Raw genomic sequence first — 25,122 nt, 5'->3', positions numbered from 1 at the left:
GAGCGACAGAGCCAGATCAAACCCAGTCTCTCTGTTCAACCCTTGTGCTCATGCCCTCTACCGTTTTGCCTCCAGAATCAAACAGAATGACCGTAAAACGCTTATTAACATCCATTGCGCCAGTGATAGATGACCTAAGATTTCAGGGGAAGAAATTCAAAGTCCTTTTTCATGAATTAGTATTGAGAACACATGCCAGCAATTGTCCCTCCCTTCTTCGCCCACTTTTTCAAAGATTTTAAGATTATCTCCCTTCCAGTGCTCATGGCTGATCTGTGTCTAAAGACCACCTGCTGGGCTTTCACTGTGCTGGGTAAACTGGCAGCAATTAAAAGACCTTGTTCCAGAATGATGCCTCCCTTTATTGATGGTGTTCCAGTAGGCAAATGACCTAATCCCTCCAACCTTCTAACCTGCCATCCCTTCCTGCTCCCCCTGCTTTTTAATTGGAACTACTGGCTCCAGGCGTGAGAATGAACATGAGCTATGAATGAACTGAATCTCCCCCCCTCCCCTCGAAATTGCAATTTTTTTTTAATGATTTTTTTTAACGTTTATTTATTTTTGGGACAGAGACAGAGCATGAACGGGGGAGGGTCAGAGAGAGGGAGACACAGAATCCGAAACAGGCTCCAGGCGCTGAGCTGTCAGCACAGAGCCCGACGCGGGGCTCGAACTCACGGACCGCGAGATCATGACCTGAGCCGAAGTCGGCTGCCTAACCAAATGAGCCACCCAGGCGCCCCACGAAATTGCAATTTAACAACAAACATTCGGCTTCCGTGTGCTTACCTCCCCCTTGTTAAAGGAACAGACCCTTGGCGGAGACTGGGGAGAAGCACAGCACATGTTTCTGGGTGGCTAACTCCATCTCCAACTGAAGTGGTCTTGGAATGGAAATGTAGCCATTTAATATACATTTGGTTCTAGGCAGGGCTGTTCCTAGCTGGATCTCTGTTTCTTATACAGGGCCATGGGAGAAATGCTTGGGAAATTGTTACCCCTAGAGAGTTAAAAAAAAAAAAAATGTTTTTTGTTTTTAATGTTTATTTATTTTTAAGAGAGAGAGACACACAGAGAGTGAGCAGGGGAGGAGCAGAGAGAGAGGGAGACACAGAATCTGAAGCAGGCTCCAGGCTCTGAGCTGTCAGCACAGAGCCTGATACAGGGCTCAAACTCGCAAGCTGTGAGATTATGACCTGAGCCGATGTTGGACGCCCAACTGACTGAGCCACCCAGGCACACCTCCCCTAGAGATTTTTTAACAAGTTGTCCCTTACCTGCCACCACTTGCCCACAGAGTTTGTGTGAAATCATTTAAGCTGCCAGTGCTGCCTGGGGTTTTAGAAGGCTGTGCTGTGCCTGGTGCCATTGGGTTAAGCTGCCTGAAGGATGGTCATGGTCTCAGTCCCCAATTCGGGTCTCAGACTGGTGTCCCTGATCTGTCCACACTCTGAGAAGCTCAGGAGGCACTGGCATCAGCAGCTTTCACCCTCCTGAACAGCACCTGCTACCCCCCCACTCCCACCACTCCAGGCCTCTTCTGTCTCAGGTCACAGAGCAGGTGGGTTCTGTGAAAGAACTTTCCCTTTCTCCCCACCCCCAGGTCACAGGAAATTCATTTAGTGAGAATTAGAGGGCAGGGGGTTAAAAAGAAATAGTGAAGTTGCACCTGTTTATATTGCACAAACATTTATAATAGCAAAGGAAATATAACTGTTTCCCATAGTCCCTCAACTAAATGCGTCTATTTTTCTTATCTCTATTTCCTTCCATTCTTTGTCTAATTGTATAAATATTTTTGCCCGTGGTAGTCATAGCGTAGATGGCATTTTTGTCATGGTCTTTCATTTAACATTTCACGTGTTTTTCCATGTCTTACATGGTTTTAGAATTGTACTTAAATTTTTTTTAATGGTTTTATTTATTCTTGTGAGAGAGAGAGGCAGAGCACAAGCAGGGGAGGGACAGAAAGAGAGGGAGACACAGAATCGGAAGCAGGCTCCAGGCTCTGAACTGTCAGCACAGAGCCTGATGTGGAGCTTGAACCCACGAACCGTGAGATCATAACCTGAGCCAAAGTCAGATGCTTAACTGACTGAGCCACCCAGACACCCCTAGAATTACACTTTCAGGACTTTTTGTAAAAAGTTCTAAATGTACCTATCCGTGCATAAACTTTTTTCCTTTGATTTTATTGTCAGTGGAAATCATATGAAATTATTGGGTCAAAGAATACGAACATTTTCATGGCTTTTGGAACATGAAGCAATTTTCTTTACCAAAAGGGTAATATCCATTCCCACTACTACCAGGAACATATAAACAGGCCTATTTTAATTCATAACCTTGATGGTAATAGGACTTAAGTACTGCTAATTTAATGGGAACAAAGGGATTCCCTGGTTTTAATTTATACTTCTTTGCTGTTGAAATGAGTCTTTCCCCATATTTATTTGTGTTGCCTTTTATGTGAATTGTCTCTTTGTATTCTTTGCATATCTATCTACTGGACTTGGCATTTTCTTACAAATTTATATGAATAACTGATAATTCCCCCCAGGCCACCTAAATTAATGCCTTAAGTTTAAACATGGTAATGAAAATAAAATCTTCAAAAATAAATTTAACATGTACTACATAAACACATGTCCAATAAAAATAAGATTTTACAGTGCTTATTGTTTGCCAAGCACAATTTTAAGCATTTTACCCAACTCTGTGAAATATGTACTACTTTATTCCCATTTTATAGATGGAGAAACTGAGGCAAAAAGCAATTAATAAATTTGTCCAGGCCAAATTCAGTAGTTAAGGGGCAGTATGGCTTCTTTGTCTGTGATGTAACCCCCTTACTCTTATTAGTTTGGGGAAAGAACCAGGGAAGGAGAACAGTTGGGGAAGTACTGTCCTGAGAACTGAATCAGGTATGGGGGCACCTGAGTGACTCACTCAGTTAAGTGTCTGACTTGATTTCTGCTCAGGTCATGATCTCATGGTCTTGAGATGGAGCCCTGCATTGGGCTCTGTGCTGAATGTGAAACCTGCTTGGTATTTTCTCTTTCCCTCTCTCCCTGTCCCTCGCTCTCTCACTCGCTCTCTCAAAATAAATAAGAAGTGAATCCGATATAATCATCCAGTCCCATAGACTCACGAAATATTTGAAACAGTATGTTAAATCCTCTTGCTTCTCTGAACTAATTGCTCACTATTTTTAAATGAATGGAGGGGTGCCTGGGTGGCTCAGTTGGTTGAGTGTCTGACTTCAGCTCAGGTCATGATCTCACGGTCTGTGAGTTTGAACCCCATGTTGGGCTCTGTGCTGACAGCTCAGAGCTTGGAGCCTGCTTCACATTCTGTCTTCCTCTCTCTCTGCCCCTCCCCTGCTCATGCTCTGTCTCTCTCAGAAATAAACAAACATTAAAAATAAATAAATAAATAAAATGAATGGAGAAGTGAGAAAATGTAAGCAATAATCTTTTAAGTAACTATACATACCTCATGACTTTAGGAATTGTTACCAAGGGGGTTTTGAAGGTGTGTTTCTCTTTTAGATCCTCAGACTAGATAATGTGAACTGACTAGTCTTCAAATTTGCTGATTCTTTCTTCCTGCCAGTTCAAATCTGCCATTCAAATTCTCTAGTGAATTTTTGCATTTTTCCATCTGTGTGTCCCAGTTGGGGCTTCCTTTATTGGTGGGGCCCATTGATACTCTTCCTGTTTTTGTTCTGGCCATCTGTGCTATTAAAAATCCTTTCCTCCTTGTGATTTAGTTTTATTTTGGCCAGTGGTTCTTAGATCATAGAAACCTATTTTGTTTGTTTTAAGCAGATTTAAGGGATTCCATTTTAGGGTGCTTCCAAATTATATGCAGAATAATGAATGAATTTTCACAATTTGGAGATGCAAAAGTAGTATTAGTATAAGAATTTAAGTCTTTGCTCTGTGGGTAAGAAAATAAATATGCTGGGACAGACAGGACACTTTTATTAGTGGAGCTTTATTGATTTAAATCATTTTATATGAAAACAGTAGAGCTCCACCCAGAAATAATGTAAGAAAATTTACAGAGGGCTGTTTACCCCACCGCTCCTTCCTTACCCCCACCATGCCTCATATATCCACTAGGTTTGAAATACATCTTTAGGAGGAACTGTGGGCTGCTAAAATTGTAATCACAAATGAACAAGCAAAAATCACACTGTCCCCTAATTCTGTTTCCATAACTACCATGTATATTAGTGACTTTCAGTTGTAATCTGAATGAGTTGTAGTGAACTTGTACATTGTGAGTTATGGCTTTTTGAGGTCTTCTGCATGGCACGAACGATCAACCTCAGCATTGTCAGTCTGGAGTTTTAGTTTAGTGTGACAAAACTGGGGAAACTCTCTGATGCTCTCTTCAGTGTCTTTCCAAGTAAAATATGGAACTGTGAAATTCTGGTATACAACAATGGTCCTTTAATTAATTGGAGAGGACCAGCATGAGTGAGTATGGGGTGGAAAATGACATGCTTGGGTTGCCTGAAAGAGGACCTCCACTCATATCAACTTGAATGGGATACTGAAAGTCAACGTTCAATCTAAGAATTTAGGGTGGTACACTCTTTGCCGTAGGGATGCCAGCTCTTGGAGACTGGAGTTAATCAGGCTTATTTTCCTGTTGAGTTTATTGAGGATTCCAGGAAATCAGATCATCTTGTACAGTTCAACCATCACAGAGAAAGGGCTGGGTATTTGTTATCGAAAGCAGTTTCATTCATCAAGTTGGATCTCTGCTGAGACAGCAGCCAGGTTTCGAAAGGGGGATACACCTTTTCTCAACAGGGTTTCCTGCCATGGTTGTAAAACCTCCCAACAGGAGTGATTAGGCACCTCGCGGGCTGGCCAAGGGCCACCGCGACCTACTTGTTGCCACTGACCAGAAGCAGACCTGTGCTGCGCTTGGCTGGTGGACAAATGTCCAGAGTTTGGTTCTGATTGTGTCCTGGCTGGGTGCTTTCATGCAGTACACACACTATAAAATGTATGATGTGACTTGAAAAAGACCAGTAGTAACATAGCACAATAGGGGCAAAATGGTCCAGTTCAGGTAAATTTCACTGCTTCTAATGCAATTTACTGGTAACATGTATTTTCTTTAACTTGAGCTTTCTAGCCCACCTGTTTGGGGTTGCATCTCTGTCTCCTCCCTCACTGTGTCACAGACATGCTAGGCTCATTCTTACCTCTGTGCTTCAGCAAATAGCAGCTGCTCCTTTCTTTTCACATGGCTGTCTCCTGCTCACCCTTCAGGTCTCAGTTTAGATGTTGCTTCTTTCAGGAAGTCTACCCAGATCTCCTAAGTCTGAAGGATCCTATTTTAATTTTTTTTATTAATTTTTAAATGCTTATTTATTTTTTGAGAGAGAGACAGACAGAATGCCAAGTGGGGGAAGGGCAGAGAGAGAGAAAGAGACACAGAATCCGAAGCAGGCTTCAGGCTCCAAGCTGTCAGCACAGAGCCTGACACAGGGCTTGAACCCAGGAGACATGAGATCGTGACCTGAGCTGAAGTCAGATGCTGAACCGACTGAGCCACCCAGGCGCCCCTCCATCACACTTAATATACTACAATATTATACTTTGTTTTCTTGTCTGCATGTCTTCATTAGTATTTAAACTTCTTGAGGCAAGAAATGTGTCTGTTCTGTTCATAGTTGTATCCTGAAGTTGTATCATAACACTTAGCACCCAATAAACATTGAAGAACAGATTCATAAATGCATGGTATGAATTTTTGTTGGTTGATGGATTCTGAATATTTGCTTTGGCTTGGTTTTATCGGCTGTCACAGGTTTAGCTGTTGAATAAGTGAATTTGCAAATGTGAAAGGCAAATCCCTAGTGAGATAGTGCGGGTGGCTAAGTGGTGTTTCTTAGGTGTCTCTTCTCGATTTGCTGGTTGACTAAGGATGGCCCACCGAAAGGTTCTGAATCATGTGACTTACTCGGGTGATGATCCCAGAGTTTTCCCTGGAAAAACTGAATATTTACTAAAGCACACTAATCTTTTCTTCTTGCCTTCTCTAGCACTGGAAGACACAGCGCAGTGAAGAGTATGAAGCGGAAGGTAGGAACTGTGTGTGTGTTGGAGCCTGCCTGGAAAGGAAGGGCTGCCATTCCCAGGGCACTTTCCACGTCCCCATTTCCTGCATCTCTTAGCCTTCTTCCCAACAAACAGCCTTGCATGCTGGAGGCCCGCTAAGAAGTAACGTTAAGAACAACAGCAACAACAAAAAAATCCATTCCCAATAGAAAGTTCATAGTTTTAAAATCCCAGCATTTTAACCTCACACAAGGTATGGCAACTAAGATGTAGAATTTCACTTATGGGTTAATTACTCTCTTAGGCAAACGTTCAAATTAACCTATTTAGTGTTGAACTGCTGGGGCCAGCAGATGGCACTGTGGTTCAGCTGACAGAATTTGAGCCCACCTCACAGCCTACCCTGGCTGTACTCTACTTAAGTGTAATTACTGTGTGTTCTCTATGTCTCTAACCTGGAAAGACACAGCAGTAATGAACTTAATTTGTTCAATAAATAGTAACGGTAGCACTAAATGCTCTTCTCAACCCTCTAAGGTTCTTCCAGGCACACAAAACTGTCCTAGTAATTATCTCATGATTAAGTAATGACTCTAAAACTCTCGTATGTAAGTGGAAAGTTTAATTAGAATTTATAACAGAGGATAAGTAAATTTTGATTTTTAAATGAGTTTGATCCTTACGTTTTCAAATAAAATTTATCCTTAATGTATAGGTAACTAGCAACTTGTAATTTACAACCATTTATTCTTTCAAGTTGGTTTGTTTGTAGGTCAGAATATTTAAATGTGTAAACAGGCTAATCCTGAGACTTTTATTATTTTATGATATTTATTATGAAATCATTTCCTTCTTAGTAAAAGCAGTTCTAGTGCTTAGACCAGAAAGAAAGTGGTGATTAGATAAAGTCTGGTAGCTATAGTTGAGGCAGGGCTGATAAATCTCTTTGGAATGGTTCTCAACTAGCCTTCTCTTCCAGTTACATCCAAGCCTTAAGCCTGTGCATGTTTTCAGTTGGAATAAAACAGACTAGAACCTTGGTATGCTTGCACAGGAGATATTTCTCATGTGGTATAGAAAAATGTGGCTGTTTGCTCTTGTTGCAGCCTAAGAACCAGTGGTTCCATTTCATTTGGACTACAGATTCAAATGAAGATGGAATCAGCATTTATAGTCTCTTTCTGTAATATTTACTTTCAAAAAGCACAGTTTTCTTTGAGAACAGGCTCTCTCTCTTTGCAATTCCTTTGGGAACAGCACAATATATGTTTTTATTTCAGGCCAGTTAAGATTTTGGAACCCAGATGACTTGAATGCCTCACAAAGTGGGTCTTCTGCTCCCCAAGACTGGATAGAAGAGAAACTGCAGGAGGTTTGTGAAGATCTGGGGATCACCCGTGATGGTCACCTGAACCGAAAGAAGCTGGTCTCCATCTGTGAGCAGTATGGCCTGCAGAATATCGATGGAGAGGTAAGCCTTGCATCATATTTTTATTCAGGAATAATAATCATGATGAAATCTGAACTGGTCACAGGCTAGGAACAGCCATATCTTGCCTTCCTGCAGCATGTTACAGAGATTCCATTCTCTTCTTTTCATAGGAGATAAGCCTTGAAGATTCTTTCGTAAGAAGCTTGTGTTAGGTTGTGGGAAAAAAACCCAAACCTGACAATAGCTGACCCTCACTGAACCCACAGTACGTGACCCTCACTGTGCTAAGCATGTTACCCCACATTATTACTAGACACTAACCAGCTTGGTGCGGCCACCATGTCAGATATATCTGTAGAAGTGGCATTCACAAAACACAATGTGAGAAGGACCTGGAGGAAGGATTATGCAGGGAGTTCAGAAGATTTGAATTGGGAGAATATTTCAAAGGCCAGACTGATGAGTTTAGGTTTTTGGAGAGAAGATCTCAGTATCAACCCTGCATTCTTCAGCAGATTGAGTAACATACAAGAAAAACTTAGATCCTGAGGATGCTCTGAGCTGCTTTTATGGGGTATATTGGTGTGCGGACAGCCTTTGGCTAGGAGACCAGCCAGCCAGGAGCTATCACAATATTCTGGTCATGAGGAAATGGAAAATGGTGGGCTGGTGGTTTTGAAGATACAGAAGAATCTTGAAGGACCCCACCCCCTCCCACCCCCCACCCCCGCCAAAAGACTCTTGCTTGGTAAAGTTCTGAGCTTTGTTTTCTGAAAAATTAAGATGGGAACTGGCAGGACTGGGTGCTTGAAAAGCCATGAAATATAAGAACATAAATAATTCTAAGATATGTTTTTCAGAGAGCTGAAAATAAGGACTGGAGGGGCTCAGAGGTTAGGGCTACAGTTGTAGTTTGGGGAATCTTTTTTTTTTTTTTTTTTTTAATTTTTTTTTTTTTCAACGTTTTTTATTTATTTTTGGGACAGAGAGAGACAGAGCATGAACGGGGGAGGGGCAGAGAGAGAGGGAGACACAGAGTCGGAAACAGGCTCCAGGCTCCGAGCCATCAGCCCAGAGCCTGACGCGGGGCTCGAACTCACGGACCGCGAGATCGTGACCTGGCTGAAGTCGGACGCTTAACCGACTGCGCCACCCAGGCGCCCCGGGAATCTTTGATTAGAATGCTATTTGAAACCATACTGCCTGCTTGTTCAGGGGATAAATGATATTATTTTCCTAAACCAAAAACAGATTTATCATCAAAAGCTACCAAGTAGCCTCATTTGCAGAAGAGATTTTTTTCCTCCTCCTCTGTAGTATATGTGACTGTTATATACCCATTGACTACCTTTTTCTTTTTTTTTTTTTTAATTTTTTTTTTTTTAACGTTTATTTATTTTTGAGACAGAGAGAGACAGAGCATGAACGGGGGAGGAGCAGAGAGAGAGGGAGACACAGAATCGGAAGCAGGCTCCATGCTCTGGGCCATCAGCCCAGAGCCCGACGCGGGGCTCGAACTCACAGACCGTGAGATCGTGACCTGAGCTGAAGTCGGACACTCAACCGACTGAGCCACCCAGGCGCCCCATTGACTACCTTTTTAATGGCTCAGTGGTCATTTATTTTCCAGTGTTGTTGAGTCGTAACATTAAATTCATCCTCCTAAATTATAAACCCAGTGCAGTATGCAGAACTTTGGGATGTTTTGCCAAGAAATACTGCACAATACTGCACAAACTTGGATTATTTATCTAAGAACAATTCTTGGAATAAACTGTAGCCATTTGCGGGGAATTGCATTTTCTTCTGTGGTGGAATTTCTAAAACCCAGGGAAAGAAGTAGCTTATTTAGTTATTTTCCTCTTATCCAAGGATGAGTAAAAGATTGCTCATTGAGTATAGCTTTTACTTAATGTTTCCCCCCACCAAAAAAAAAAAAAAAAAGTCATGAAATACTATAGTACTTTGTACTATTAGCTCTCAACCACAGAGGAGCTGAAAGTTCAAGATGATCTCATCCACAAGCAACTTGGGATCATAGGATTTTATGACTGAAAGCAATTTTAGATTTAGTCATCTCCTCGTTTTCTAGATAAAGAAAGTGATGTCGCTGCTGCTTGTTGCCGTTACCAGGAAGGGGAACTAGACTCACTGTCTCACGTACTATGCTTTCCAGAAGCAAGGACCGCTGTACGGCAGGGAGGGCACATGCCAAATATGGCCCAAAGTTTTGAGTTGCTTTTGTTGTTTGTTCTTTTGGTATGCCCAATGTTTAAAAATTGAACTCTTGCTACACTTTTTTTAAATCAGATTTTTCTAAAAACAAAGATTTGACTCCCATTTTGCTAGCCGGGAGAAGTGGCTGGCTAGCTCCTCTGGACAGGACACGCACTCGTGTGTTCAGTTCCCTGCTTTAAACGGCACTCCTTTGTAGTGTCTCAAAACCATCCTGCCTCATTCATTAATATCACCTTCCTGGCCTCTCTAGGTATTTGGGTTTGTTACCCTATTCTAGTGCATTATGTCCCAATGTATACCTTGGGAAATCAACCATCCAGAGACCTGCCTGGCTGGTGTGTCATGAGGAGTAAGAATGTCCTCAGGGTTCTGGATCTGGCTCCTGCACAGACTGCGGAGGTGCCCCACTTGCCCACTTGACTTGTGTTCTATTTAGCCCAACCCTGCCTTTTTCTGAATCCACAACCTTCTATTCACCACTCGCCTACTCCCCCCATGTACAATAACTGGTGGGACTCACCTGCTCCTCCACTTTGAATGAATGAGGTGATGGGTTTTTAGGCAGTCTGGAAGCTGTGCATCAGTTTGGCCAGGGTCACAAGGCCAAGCAGTGTGGAGCTAAGGTTAGAGCCAAAATACGATTGTTCACTTCAGTCAGCACACCTGGATTTTACTATGACTTATGGTTTGATGATCCCGAGAGCCTAGTCCTCTAAGAAAGTGTTCTTTGGTTTGGTAAGAACAAGACAGAACTGCTGAGGGATCTTAGTGACCTCAAAATCTCACCCAGATACCTTTCCATTGGTTTTACCGTATAATTCTCTATTAGAAACTGTTCCTCTTCCAAAGATTTCCACTCTTTAGAATGGTTTCTTGTTTCAGAGTCCTCGCCAGAGGAAGTGGTATTAAAAAAAGAATAGAGACAGATGTTTCCTATTGGATGTGAATTGGAAAGAAGCATTTGAGATAAAAGAAATGCCTCAGGCACTTCCATGAAGAATAAAATCAACAATTATGAGATGATGAATCCTAGCAATAGTCCAGACTTACAAAATGGATATTGAAACTTTGAAGATGCGTTACAAAGAGGCCTTTGTTAGAATGGACCCAGTTGCAGACTCTAATGCCTTCAGATTAAATGTGTTGCTTACTCTGTGGGCATCACCTGAGAACTTGTTAGAGATTCAGAATCTCAGACCCCACCCCCAGATTTAACTGTGTCAGAGTCTGCATTTTAACAAGATCCTCAGGCGATTTCTGTTCTGTACAATGGAGGGGCGTCTGTATAGAAAAACTTGAGCCCCCAAAGGAAAGAGGAATCCAACTGCCAGGAAAAAAGAGCTCATTGCCTTTCCTCCCTATTTTGTGGTGTCAGTGACTCTTGCCGCTTTATCCATCCTTTCTATTCCTCTACTGCGCTAGGGAACAAGCCATCTTGTAGGCAAGGCTCCGAAGGGACTATAGTCCAGTCTCTCCTTCCCCAATTACATAATGAGGACTACTGGATTACCGTTAAAGGGCACAAAACAGCCAGGCAAAATTCCTTCTCTTTACATCTCTTGGGGCCCTTCTGTTGGACACACACAAAATCTTTCCTTTCCGACCTTCATTTCTCCTGTGCTAAAGCATTAAAACAAACCCCAATACGTGCAGTCCTGTTCCAAGTAGTGCTCTAAATCCCGAGTCATGAGTTTCAGACCCAAACTCTTAGATCATTGCAGTCTGTCCCAGACCAAATTCTGCTGTGCCAACATACCAATTGCAAAAATTCAATATAAACAAAATATCGTGTTGAGTCACCACAATATAATAGTTTAATGACTGTCCAAACTTATTTCTATTGTTACAGTACTGGAAAGCTATATCTTTATATTTTTTAATCCATAAGAATAATATGTAGCAACATTAAATATTGCCCATTTGGGGCGCCTGGGTGGCTCAGTCCGTTAAGCATCCCACTTCAGCTCAGGTCATGATCTCACGGTTCGTGGGTTTGAGCCCCGCATCAGGCTCTGTGCTCACAGCTCAGAGCCTGGAACCTGTTTCAGATTCTGTGACTCCCTCTCTCTCTCTGCACCCTCCCCCGCTTACCCTCTATCTCTCTGTGTCTCTCAAAAATAAGTAAATGTTTAAAAAAATTTTTTTAATTAAAAAAAAAAAGATTACCCATTTTACAAGTGTGAGTAAAAAAGAAAACAGTTAATTGCTAAATTGCCTAGGATTATGAAAATGGATGTTTATACTTAGCTTGTGGAGGAGGAAAGACATATTACTGAAAAGGAAAATAAATTCAGTGAAATGAGAATAAAGGGACATGCTATATTTCTGGAGCCTTGGGGTCAACAGTGGTGCCAGTTTCTATTGGCCACGAACGTACTTTGGGCCTTGTGTTATTTTGAGGGAAATATTTAAAGTAAATGGTTACTCTTTTCCAGATGCTTGAGGAAGTCTTCCATAATCTTGATCCTGATGGCACAATGAGCGTAGAAGATTTTTTCTATGGCTTATTCAAAAATGGAAAATCCCTCACACCATCAGCATCTACTCCATATAGACAATTGAAAAGGCACCTCTCCATGCAGGTGAGAGAGAAATAGGAAGTGGTTTCTTTGTGAGCAGAAGTTAAAACCCACTTGAATAGTTTCTAATGAATTAATCTGTTGTTTGAAGAAGAATAAGGAGAAAGAGAGAAGCAAAAGAAGAAGAAAGACTAAACCATTGGGAAGGAAAAGTTGGGTTTAAAAAATGACCATAAATTACAGAGTGGGAAGCCACTAATTATGCCCCTTAATGTTAGCTGTGGGTCCAAAGAAACCTGGTGTTAAGACACATCTCATCTATGTCAAGGATCTCCCTACCAGAGCAACTGTTTTTGATAAGTTTTGCATTCTTGACTCCCTTGGGAAAGAAAGATCAAAGGGGCTGCGTGACTTTTTTTTTTTTTAATAGTGTTAGAAAGACATGGCTTCTGCTCAGTGTGGTCAAGACGGACCAGTTTGGGTCAATGTCTGGTTGAAAGGCCTGACCTTGCTCAAGTCTCTTTCTTCTTCCAGTCCTTTGATGAGAGTGGACGACGTACCACAACCCCATCAGCAATGACAAGTACCATTGGCTTTCGGGTCTTCTCCTGCCTGGATGATGGGATGGGCTATGCATCAGTGGAGAAAATACTCGACTCCTGGCAGGAAGAGGGCATTGAGAACAGCCAGGAGATCCTGAAGGTGCGGCAGCTAAAATGAGAGAGAAATGACAGACTGGGGAAGGGTTGAAAAATTCCAGAGCTTTTGAAACTGATTTGATCTGATTTAATTTGATTTCTCCTTAATGATTTTTCTGTTCACAAGCTCTCAGAAATAAGTAACTTTTCTTACCCCCTTTTACCAGGAGTCTGTTGCTAACTACTTCTCATGTTTTTAACACCAGAACTATTGACAAGTGCAATGCTCTTAACTGATCTCTGGCTGGTAAAGATCAGAGTTATACTATTGTATTTATTTACAGTGCTAGAGAATATTTTGTTAAACGTGCACGTAAGCATGTATGGTTTCCTTAGAACTTCAATTGAAGGTTGTTCCCAAGCAGTCACTAAAGAAATGTGATCATCCAACTTCTTGACTGTACATTCACTTCTCTGGGTTTGTATACCCTTCACAGCTTCCGCTTTAGAGGACAGAACTTGTAATTATCTTGAACTTGTTCTGATTTCTAGGCCTTGGATTTCAGCCTTGATGGGAATGTCAACCTGACAGAATTGACACTGGCTCTTGAAAATGAACTTTTGGTCACCAAGAATGGCATTCACCAGGCAGCTCTGGCCAGCTTTAAGGCTGAGATCCGGCATTTGCTGTGAGTTGCTTGGAAGGTCCATGTGCCCTATTCCCTTTCCTGCTTGCCCAGCAAGTCCTTTAGAGGCCTGTGACACATTCTGTATGCAAATGCAGCTAATCTCCTATCATCTCACTATTGTGAAAATTAACGCTTAGATTTGCATGTAGGCTTCTGAAGGAAGCTGTGGAAGTGTTTATTATGGAAGGGTTTTGGTTGCCTTGGTTTTGTTTTTGTACTGAAGCAAGCCAGAGGAGAACTTTTTTGGGTCCACCTGTTGCTTAGAGATGGTTTCCCTTTAACTTGGACTATTTCTCTTTCAAGGGAGCGAGTTGATCAAGTGGTCAGAGAGAAAGAGAAGCTACGGTCAGATCTGGACAAAGCTGAGAAGCTCAAGTCTCTAATGGCTTCAGAGGTGGATGATCACCATGCGGCCATCGAGCGGCGCAATGAGTACAACCTCAGGTGGGACTGGCGGGGCCAGGGCCCTCTTTCCCACCACACTGGCCAGGGTGGTGGGGCTCAGCCTGCCTGCCTGCTCAGCCACACCTGGCTGGAGGGACGCAGGTGTGGTCGAGCCTTAAGGAAAGCAGGACCCAGTAGATCTTTCCATCTCTAGGACTCTGTGTTTCCATTTTTGGTGGGTCTGCATAAGGACCTCTGAGGGTCTTACTGGCAGCTTATTGGTCTTTCCTCCTCACAGGAAACTGGATGAAGAGTACAAGGAGCGAATAGCAGCCTTAAAGAATGAACTCCGAAAGGAGAGAGAACAGATCCTGCAACAGGTGGGCAAGCAGCGCTTGGAACTTGAGCAGGAAATTGAAAAGGCAAAAACAGAAGAGAACTACATCCGGGACCGCCTTGCCCTCTCTTTAAAGGTAGTCATCCTCTTAGTTCTCTGGTCTGTGTCCCTGCTGGGAACGCCACATGGAAAACCACAGCTCTGGAAAGAGGGCAGGTCTGCCCAGGGCGCAGTCCCAGGATTCCCGTATATTTGTCCTGCTGGGTCATGACCCAGATGTGACAGAGCCCCTGCTGGGATCTAGATTGCAGGAGTGTCCAGGCTTCTGGTGTGCCCTCGGTGTCAATCAGTAGATCTTGTTCTTCTCACCCCTTGTAGTTGCACTGAGTCATTAGGGCTCTTTGGCACCTGGTTGATGACTTCTCTCTTCCCTGTCCCCCACCCGATTCTGAGCAGATGGCATGGTCTCCTGCCACACACAGGTCGTCAGCTTTGTTTCTTTGCTTCCAAATATGTCTTTTGCCTTATACATCCTCTCCTCTTTTCTCGTGTCTCAGTAGAGGAAACGATCCTTCTCTTCACTGGACTCTGATACGGTGCAGCCTACTTCCATTCTGGATACCACTACTTACTGGAAAACCTCGATCACGTTATCCAGACCTGTTTCCTAATGTACAAAATGGGCACCATTGTAATATCTGCCTCATGGCCTATTTAATATGGGGACTAAATGAGATGCTGCACATGCAGCATGTAAAAGGAAATAAGTACGCGTAGTATATTAACTGTTGTTCCTGAAACTCCACACATCAAAAACTGAGCTAACTCTCCCACCCTAACCATCAAATCGCCTCTTTTTCTGAATTTTCTCCTTAATCTGTGTCATTACCATGAGGTGTCACAGGAGCTAAAACCCTCAGTCATCCCCGCTCATTAGTCTCTAAGTCCTGTTGGTGCTCTGAAACGTCTCTCAGATTTATCCCTTTCCTCCATTTCTGCAGGCTCTGAACAGGTTCAGAATTTCAGCTGACTTATGTGCATCTTTTCTTCCATCCATCCAGCCTCTATATGGCCACTAGAGTTACATTACTAAAGAACACTAAAGAACTTAGTGAAGAACGTGCTGTTCCCCTGTGTAAAAGTACAGCGTGGTAGCACTGAAGGCCCTTGGAAGGGCACTTGTCCTTATACTTTTCCACCCTCAGGTCCTGCCAGCAACCCCCTGAGCCATGCCCTTAATCCGACCGCACCTGCCATCAGATCTCACAGTTTCTCAGTGGGTTTTTATGCTCCTTCACTGCTTTTGCCAACACTGCAGACCACATGACTCTTTCATTCCCATTATGCTTCCTTTTTTCTTGACGGAAGATAGTGCATCACAGATAATTGTGCCTACATCTGTCTCCCTCCCCACTGTCCAGATTGTGTTTTCCCTATGGTCAGTAACAGAATCTGATTTGTTAGTTTCCAGAGCACCAGAACAGGCCCAATACACCACAGAGATTGCTCCTGTTTTGACATCTAAATTTAGACATGCTTTGAAAGCTTAGAGTTCTAGCACCGGCATTTTGGGAGAAAGTGTGGGGTTTTTTTTTGTTTTTTTTTTTTAGGAAAAAATTCTTCAAGCATACTCTTTTTCATTCCATATTGCTATATGAGAGTGTGAACTAGAATGTATTAAAAATACACTGGCTTTATATTCTTCTGGCAAAATACGCTTTGAAAATAATGTTCTTCCAATCAGCCTTTCACACTGGAATGGAACATATGTCAAAATGCATGTCTGTGTAGTTTTATTTTTTTAAACAAATGTGGGTGGAAATCTCTCCAACAAGTTTTATATATACAGAAAAAAACCCACCATTTGTGGACTTCTGTTCATGTGTTATTATAATAATTTCAGTATACAAGTTATGAAAAACTTGTATGTGCAGCTTTTACATCATTAAGCCAAAATAAGATTGTAAAGTAAACATCAACAAACTATATCATTAATAAATGATATTAATTTTAGTTTTTTTTTTTAAGTTTATTTCAAGAGAGAGAGCGGACATAAATGGGGAAGAGGCAGACAGAGAGAGGGAGATAGAGAATCCCAAGCAGGCCCCACACTGTCAGTGAAGAGCTCGACGTGGAGCTCCAACTCATGAACCATGAGATCATGACCTGAGCTGAAGTCGAGAGTGGCGGGCGATCAACCAACTGAGCCACCCAGGCTCCCCTAGTTATTCTACCTTTTTATGTTTTTTCCTGAGTTCTCTTTTGCTGATAGGTAGCCTGCAACCAATTGTAACAATGTGTTGAGAATGTTTTTCCATGTCATTAAATACTACATTCCAATGCTATTAGAGAGAAATACGGTGCAAACCATATATGTAACTTCAAATTTTCAAATGGCTGCATAAAAAGAAACAGGTGAATTTAATTGGGATCATTTTATTTAATCCAGTATCTCCAAAACATTATTTAGACTCCTAATCCATATACAAAAATTATTATTGAGCCATTTTATAGTTTTGCACTAACTTTTCAAAATCTACTGAGTATTTTACATACTTAGAGTACATCTCTATTTGTACTATACATGTTTCAAGTGCTTAATATCTGCATGTGTCTGCTAGCAGCTACCGTATTAGCATAGTTCTGTAGGATCAAAGAAAGGGGGCAAACTTTTGGGTTATAAGATAAATACCAATTTTTTAATCTTTACTTTTGTCTTCTGTATTCTACTGAAACTTTCAAGCTGAGCAAATTTTCTCAGTCTAGAGCATGAATTTATGCTTCATATAAAATGGTACAACAGTTTGCTAATTTTTAATCTGTGCCCATTTACTTTCCCCAAATTGCTTCAGGAAAACAGTCGTCTAGAAAATGAGCTTCTGGAAAATGCAGAGAAGTTGGCAGAGTATGAGAATCTGACAAATAGACTTCAGCGAAATTTGGAAAATGTGTTAGCAGAAAAGGTAAATCTGTTTGAATTTGATCTCCTGATATGCAGCCCAAAGTGTAGTTTACTCAAAAGAGCAGAAGCAATGCCACCAAGTAAATTTCTGTTAGGGAAGTATTTAGATGGCCAAAGTTAGCCGTCAGTTTTACAGGGATCTAATTTCAGAGATTGGGTACAAGGGAAACATTGCATATACTGAGAAATGACCCCTGCCTTAGTTGAACACATCACTCTAGAATGTTCTCCCATCATCCAGTTGGTAATGTTCTGCATAAATGTCACATTCCTTTCATACTCAAGAGACCATACTCTGGGTGAACACCAGAAACTGAAGCCTTTGTTGGGTTAAAGGTCCAAGACGGACACTTGGGGCAAATGAAAGCTGTGTCCTTGTCCTTTTCTAGTTTGGTGACCTTGATCCTAGCAGTGCTGAATTCTTTCTGCAAGAGGAGAGGCTGACACAGATGAGAAACGAATATGAGCAGCAGTGCAGGGTAAGTGACTAAAGAGAAATTAAGTCCAGGAGGGCCTGGGTTCAAATCCCACTTCACCATTTACTAGTGACCATAAGCATGTTACTTAATCTGTGGGTTCCTCAATTCCTCATCTATAACATGGTAAAAATAAGAGTACCTGCTCAGTAGGTTGTGAAGAATTAATGAGTGAATATATGTAAAGTGCTTAGAACAGAGCCTGGAACATAGAAAGCACTTAGCCCAAACGTTAGCGGTTATTATTTAGTACCCAGTATATTAGGGAATCATGCAAACTGCATTTAAGTCTGTTTTAGCTAGGTCAGAAATTGCTAGTGCTTAGGGGAGAATATAGTAGTTTTATTCCAGGTAGAGAAATACATGGTCATGTTCATGTGCTTATTCCAAAATGAGCATTTTTTTAAATGTTTATTTTTGAGAGAGAGAGGAAGACACAGAATCTGAAGCAGGCTCCAGGCTCTGAGTTGGACATGGGACTTGAATCCAAGAACCATGAGATCATGACCTGAGCCAGAGTCAGACACTTAAACCACCTGAGCCACCCAGGTGCCCCTAAAATGAGCCTTTCTTAAATTTTTTTTTTCTTTTTAGAAAAACTCTTTTTTTAACGTTTTATTTATTTTTGAGACAGGGAGAGACAGAGCATGAACAGGGGAGGGTCAGAGAGAGGGAGACACAGAATCTGAAATAGGCTCCAGGCTCTGAGCTGTCCGCACAGAGCCCGGCGCGGGGCTCGAACTCACGGACCGCAAGATCATGACCTGAGCCGAAGTCGGCCGCTTAACCGACTGAGCCACCCAGGCGCCCCTCTTAAATTTTTTTTTTAACATTTATTCATTTTTGAGAGACGGGCACAGAGAGAGGGAGGAAGACAGAGAATCCAAAGCAGGCTCCAGGCTCCGAGCTGTCAGCACAGAGTCGGACGTGGGGCTCAAACTCATGAATCGCGAGATCATGACCTGAGCTAAAGTCGGATGCTCACCCGACACCACACACCCCTGAAGTGAGCCTTTCTTAATCAAACACTGCAGACCTAATCTGATGTAAATTGCTTTTGTCGTGTGTGTGTGTGTGTGTGTGTGTGTGTGTGTGTGTGTGTGTGTGTGTGTTTTCCCTGGATACATTATTTTATTTACAAAATGCAGATGAGGCAGAAACCACTCAGGGCTTTAGCTACTAATAATTACAAATTCATACCAGAAGAGACAAAAAACATTTTTATAAACAATGGGCATCTTTGATTTTTTTTTTTAACTCTCCTAAACTTAGGAATTTGGGATTTTTTTCCCTTCTTGAATCACAAAAACTTGTTGATTTTAACAAGGTAGGTATAACTGAGTTCTGACTACTTTAGATGTAAATTGTATTTGTGCAAAAATGAGGAAAACAATCACTTCCTTATGAGGTTGCCCACAGCCTGCCTTCCCAGGAAGTAAATATATGTGCGCATTTTGAGAAAAGAGATGAAACATTAATGCCACGTTTACAATTAAGTTTTGGCTCTTGGCTCTAATCAAGTAGAGGTGTTTTCCTTATAGTTCTTAAAAGTTAGGATTTCATTAGTAAAATCTGTCATCTCTACCTCCCCAAATCCATTCCATTATATTCTTAAACAGATTATACACCATTCACCCACGTAGTTCACCATTTAGAGTGTACAATTCAGTGTCTTTTAGTATATTCACAAAATTGTACAATCACTACCATAGTTGATCTTAAAACGTTTTCATCACCCCAGAAAGAAACTCCCACTCCACTTAGCTGTAATCTCCCCCTAGGCAACTAATAATCCACCTTTTTTGTCTCTGGAGACTTGCCTATCCTTTACACTTCATATAAGTGGAATCCTACACTATGTGGTCCTTTGTGGCTGACCTCCTTCACTTCCCATAGTGTTTTCAAGGTTCATCCATGTTGTAGCGAGTATCAGTGGTTTGTTTGTTTGTTTGTTTGTTTGTTTCTTTTTTCAGTTTTTTAGTTTTATTTATTTTGACAGAGAGATAGAAAGCAAGCAGGGGAGGGGCAGAGAGAGGGAGACAGGATCCCAAGCAGGCTCTGCACTGTCTGTGCAGAGCCCGATGCGGAGCTTGAACTCATGAATTGCAAGATCATGACCTGAGCCAAAATCACAAATCTGATGCTTCAGCAACTGAGCTACCCGGGCACCGCTGACTTCCTTTCTTTTCACTGCTACATTATATTCCATTTTATGGCCATACCACATTTTATTTATCCATTCATTAGTTGATGAACATTGGGGTTAGTCTGACTGTTATGAATAATGCTGCTGTGAACATCTGTGCACAAGTTTTTATGTGGAAATGTTTTCATTTCTCTTTGGTATATGTCTGGGGGTGGAACTGCTGGGTCATAAGATCACCGCATGTTTAACTTTTGGAGGAACTGCCAAACTTGTCCCAAGGGGTTTGCTCCATTTTTACTTCCTACCAGTACGAGAGTTCCAATTTCTGTACATCATTGACAACAGTTGTTTTTGCTGTCTTCTGGAGTCGACCCATCCCTAGGGGTTATGAAGTGGTACCTCACTGTGTTTTTTATTTGCATTTCCCTGATGACTAATGATTTTGAGTATCTCTTCAAGGGCTTCTCAGAATATATCTCCTTTTTTTTTTTTTAAGCTTATTTATTTTGAGAGAGAGAGCATGAATGGGGTAGGGGCAGAGAGAGAGGGAGAGAGAGAATCCCAAGCAGGCTCTGTGTTGTCAGCACAGAGCCTGATGCAGGGCCTGAACTCACGAACCACAAGATCATGACCTGAACCGAAGTCAAGAGTTGGATGCTTAACCAGCTGACTGAGCCACCCAGGTGCCCCTGCATATCTCCTTTTCCAGGAAGGTCTATTCAGATCCTTTGCCTAATTTTTAAATGGATTGTCTTTTTATTATTGAGTTGTAATAGTTCCTTGTATACTCTAGTTAGAAGTCCCTTATCAGACCATGTAATTTGCAAAAGCTATCATCCTATTCTGTGGGTTGTCTTCTTACTTTCATGATACCCTTCAAAATAAAAAGGTTTTGGTTTAGTGATGTCCAGCTTATCTTTTTTCTTTTGTTGATTGTGCTTTTGCTGTCATGTATAAGACTTGTAGTGGTTTTTGGTTTTTATGGAGTGCCTGGGTGGCTCAGTTGGTTAAGTGTCCAACTCTTGATTTCGGCTCAGGTGATGATCTCATGGTTTATGGGATTGAGCCCCACATCAGGCTCTCTGCTGTTAGCACAGAGCCTGCTTCGGATCATCTGTCCCCCTCTCTGCCCCTCTTCCACTCCCTCTCTCTGAAAAATAAACATTTAAAGTAAACGAACTAAAAAAGGAAAAAAAGACTTGTGTTTGTTTCTAAACTCCAGGTATTACAAGACCAAGTGGATGAACTCCAGTCTGAGCTGGAGGAATTTCGCACACAAGGCAAAGTGTTGAGACTTCCCTTGAAGAACTCAGTGTCAGAAGAACTTGAGGTTAACAGTGGTTGCATTGAGCCTGACCAGGGTAAGCCATTCAGACATCATCTTTTCAGAGGCTCTGCCTTTGGTTTTTGCTTTTATGGCCATGGTTGAATATAAAATTGCACAACTTTGGCAACCAACATAAATTTAAAAAATAACCTGGGCAGTACTATTTTCTTGAGCTATTTTGCTTGTGGTCTGTTTTCTTCATTTATCCTTAAAGTATTTATGAGAATATTTCTTTCTGATTTTTATATGTATCAACAAAGGAATGGAAAAATCAAACCCCAAGGATATTTGCTTTGTTTAAAAAAACAAACAAAAGAAATTGGCCACAGGTCTGAGAATCCAGGGCTTGGGAGTGTTACAATTCAGACACTGAGCTATTGCTGAGTGCTCCCTTTCTTAAGGAGTGCCTCACTGGTATGATGATCATTTCGGAGAACAGGCCAACCAGAAACCAGAATTTGGTTTTCTTACGCTGGCTGTGTTAAACATCGGCATTGCCTCTGTAAAACAACTAAGAAGGTAAATAAGTGTTGGTTGCCTGTGCCTTTGAGGAAGACTTTGAGTGGGAAAGTTGGAAGGCAGAGTTGTTTGGGAACGCTGCTACTTTTTCATCAGCTTTTTTCCTCCCTCCTGGCATTCTGCCTCTTTCCTCAGTGTGTGGAGTTTGAATTTCACAAAGGGCTCATAATAAATTTTTCTGTTACGGTTTTCCCCACTGCTATGCAAGTACAGGTTCTTACAAGGATTGTTTATTCCTCTCCTTACCTGTTTATTCTAGAATAAATAAGGGATTTAGGAGGGGATGGGGAGAGGGCTTAAGACCTTTCCTGTGATTCTAAGTATGTGGTCAGTAGCCTTACTGTAGTGTGAGGATGGAACCCAACTGATGGTGTATGATGCATCTCAGAAGCTTCTCTGGACTTTTTCCATAGTTTTGGGGGTTCTCCTCATGGGCATGCGAAGCTGTGCTGTGCTGGGGTGGTCCATATCCCAACTATCACTTCTCAGTTGGGGATATGCCAACTGGAAAAGAAAGAATATACGGAAAGAAAGCCCAAGGCAAGACTTCATCTCGGATGCTAGACATTTTTTTGAATCCCCTGCCTTAAGAGATTCCCACATAGTATTAGACATGATCGTTTTGTCTGTGTACAAGCTCAGTCTCCAATTTATGCTTCACATTTGAGCGTCCTTCCCCGTCATCATCAGGGATGGCTGCAGAAGTGAACTCATATGAATGACTTGAGAATTTTTCTCCCAAACTGCCTATATCCAGGTTCCTAACCTATGCCCTATTTTTAAAATTTTAGCTGATAATTTAAAATGGGGCTCCACTTGCACTATAGGAAATTAATATCGTAATACTCAAGTTTCTGTCATTGAGGGGTGGGTTCGCTGTCTTGACCCATGAAGTTAACGCCTCCAGACATCTTCTGCCACTTTGCCCCTCTGCTCGTTTGTCACCATAGTATTTGTTGGATGGATAGAAAGCTGATTGGTTTAATCAAACTACCTCACTTCCCAGCATTTTCATTTTAGAAGGTCACATTTAAACCACAGTTTCCATACCTAACCCCACCTACTCTTCAAAAAGATGAATTCTGTGGTTTGGTACAGTCTGTACATGAAAGAATCTTACCGTATTGCTTGTTCACCTTCATTTTTTTCTTGTTTTCCATAATGCTTGAAAGCAAGAAACCTCTTGGCATCGATGGTTTCCTAGTAGATCTCATCAGTGGTAATTGAGGCTGAGATTTATTCCTTTAACTGGACGTTCCTTCCTCAGAAGCCAGTTGTGTTATTGAAAGAACCTGCTGGATGGTCACCAGATCCCGTGTGTTTTCAGGGCTTGGTTCTGAAGAATGCAATCCATTGACTATGAGCATCGAGGCAGAGCTGGTCATTGAGCAGATGAAAGAACAACATCACAGGGACTTATGTCGCTTAAGACTGGAGCTTGAAGATAAAGTAAGTCCTTCTTATTCTGTTCTCTCATTTTTTGAGCTCTGGCAAGCTTTGGCTTGTAGGACATACTTAATTCTTTTTACTTCATGGAGCATCCCTTTTAAAAACAATTTTTTTTAATGTTTATTTTTGAGAGAGAGAGCACAAGCGGGGCAGGGGCAGAGAGAGACACACACACACAGGAATGTGAATCTGAATCAGGCTCCAAGCTCTGAGCTGTCAGCACAGAGCTCGATGCGAGAGTCAAACTCACGAACCATGAGATCATGACCTGAGCTGAAGGACGCTTAACTGACTGAGCCACCCAAGTGCCCCATAGAGCATCACTTTTAATACATTTCCTCTTGTGTCTGGTGGCTACCAAACCCCCCTTTGCTCAGGATGGTTTTGTAGGCTGAGCATGAGGCCTTTTCCTCCTAGGAGAGAGTTTCTCCAAAATGTATTATCTTCAGCCCTAGCAAGCATGGAACTTGAAGGCCAATGCATTATTTCTAACTTGTTGAGAAACATGTTAATAAGACCGAAGAAAGCCCTTTGATACAGCATTAGGTACAACTTCTGAATCTTGGACTCCAAAACCCTTCACCACAGTGCTTCAGCTTAGATTTCTGGTCTTTGTTACCTTCTCCTCCAGCCAAGCCAGTAGTTCACCATTCTTCATCAAACTGTCCTCTTTCGTTCATGCCATCACATGCTGTGTTATTCCTTTCTACCTCTTGAAAGTCTACTTACCCTTCAGAGTTTAGATCAAATGCTACCTCCTGCATGAACCCATTCCTGAATACCCTTGACCAATATATTTGTCTATTTTCTATAGCTCTTATATTTTTCATTCTGCCTTGTAGCGTACTTGTTTGTGTTTGTCAAAACCATGTCTAGAGCTGTTTTTCCTTGATGGCAGGACTATATCGTATGCAACTTTGTGTCCCCACAAAGCCCACCGAGTGCCTATGATAGGTGTTCAATCAATATTTGAATTTAAGTATGTTAAACCCCTACCTTTACAGTTGGACAGGATGCCTGGGAAGACCAACACTATCTATGTGAAAGTCTAGTCATTTTTATCAGAGTTGTTCAGAAACTAATAAAATTCAACCGAGTTAAAAAGGAAAACAAACTATGCCTGCCTCAAACATAGCTTATTTAACATGTTTTCGAGCTGTCAAAATGAGAAAGCTGAGGAATGTCACTTGGGAAAAAAGTAGTTACCGCCCCCATCACCTTCCCACCGCCTTGAGTTGGATAACATTGTGGTGGTTTCGCTTTGTGACTTCAGGTGCACCATTATGAAAAGCAGCTAGATGAAACCAAGGTCGCCTGTGAAAAGGAGCAAGACAGCATGAAGCAAAAGTACGAGAATGAGGTCCGCGTCTTGGAAAAACAACTAAGTGACCTTAAAAACGAAACTGCAGAACTTCGGGGCCAGGCAGTGGTGCTCAAGGAAGCACAACATACAACTCTCTGCAGACACGAGGAGGAGAAAAAAGAACTGCAAATGAGGTGGGATGAGGAAAAGGCTCACCTGCGGGAGAAGCTGAGGCTGGAACACGAGATGGAACTCAAGGCTCGCCTGGAGCAGGCAGAGGACAGCTTTACCCGGGAGAGGGAAGGACTCCTTCGGAATGGCGCCTGGACAGAAGAGAAGGTGAGAGGCTTGACTCAGGAACTCGAGCAGCTTCACCAGGAGGAGCTGAAAAGCCTGATGGAGAAGCACACTCTTGAGAAGGAGGAGTTGCAAAAAGAGCTCTTGGAAAAGCACCAAAAGGAACTTCAAGAGGGAAGGTAAGAAAATAGGGGAAGTGGAGAAAACAGAATACTGTCCCTTGGGGGCACCAGAAGGTCCAGGCAGTTAAGGAGACTTTGACTAGATGCTTTAGTTTCTCAACCTGTTTTGCCAGTGTTTAGACATGAGCCTACCCT

General features: G+C 42.0%; 1 protein-coding gene across 11 annotated transcripts in view; it reads left to right on the top strand.

Moving 5' to 3' along the window:
- The window catches only part of NIN (ninein), a 99,192-nt gene that overhangs the window by 41,035 nt on the left and 33,035 nt on the right, over window positions 1-25,122 (top strand). For all 11 annotated transcript variants that reach the window (XM_053889391.1, XM_053889393.1, XM_053889392.1 and 8 more), the window contains 12 exons: window positions 6,074-6,113; window positions 7,370-7,560; window positions 12,195-12,341; window positions 12,813-12,980; window positions 13,469-13,605; window positions 13,909-14,049; window positions 14,288-14,462; window positions 17,179-17,289; window positions 17,678-17,767; window positions 21,133-21,271; window positions 23,084-23,205; window positions 24,479-24,984. In XM_053889391.1, coding sequence (XP_053745366.1) covers window positions 6,074-6,113; window positions 7,370-7,560; window positions 12,195-12,341; window positions 12,813-12,980; window positions 13,469-13,605; window positions 13,909-14,049; window positions 14,288-14,462; window positions 17,179-17,289; window positions 17,678-17,767; window positions 21,133-21,271; window positions 23,084-23,205; window positions 24,479-24,984 — 1,967 coding nt within the window. The remainder of the gene's footprint in view (window positions 1-6,073; window positions 6,114-7,369; window positions 7,561-12,194; window positions 12,342-12,812; window positions 12,981-13,468; window positions 13,606-13,908; window positions 14,050-14,287; window positions 14,463-17,178; window positions 17,290-17,677; window positions 17,768-21,132; window positions 21,272-23,083; window positions 23,206-24,478; window positions 24,985-25,122) is intronic.

Source organism: Panthera pardus, unplaced genomic scaffold, assembly GCF_024362965.1.
Source record: "Panthera pardus isolate Hobbes unplaced genomic scaffold, ASM2436296v1 HiC_scaffold_24, whole genome shotgun sequence".
Taxonomy (NCBI): domain Eukaryota; kingdom Metazoa; phylum Chordata; class Mammalia; order Carnivora; family Felidae; genus Panthera; species Panthera pardus.
This window is presented reverse-complemented; position numbering and strand designations above follow the sequence as displayed.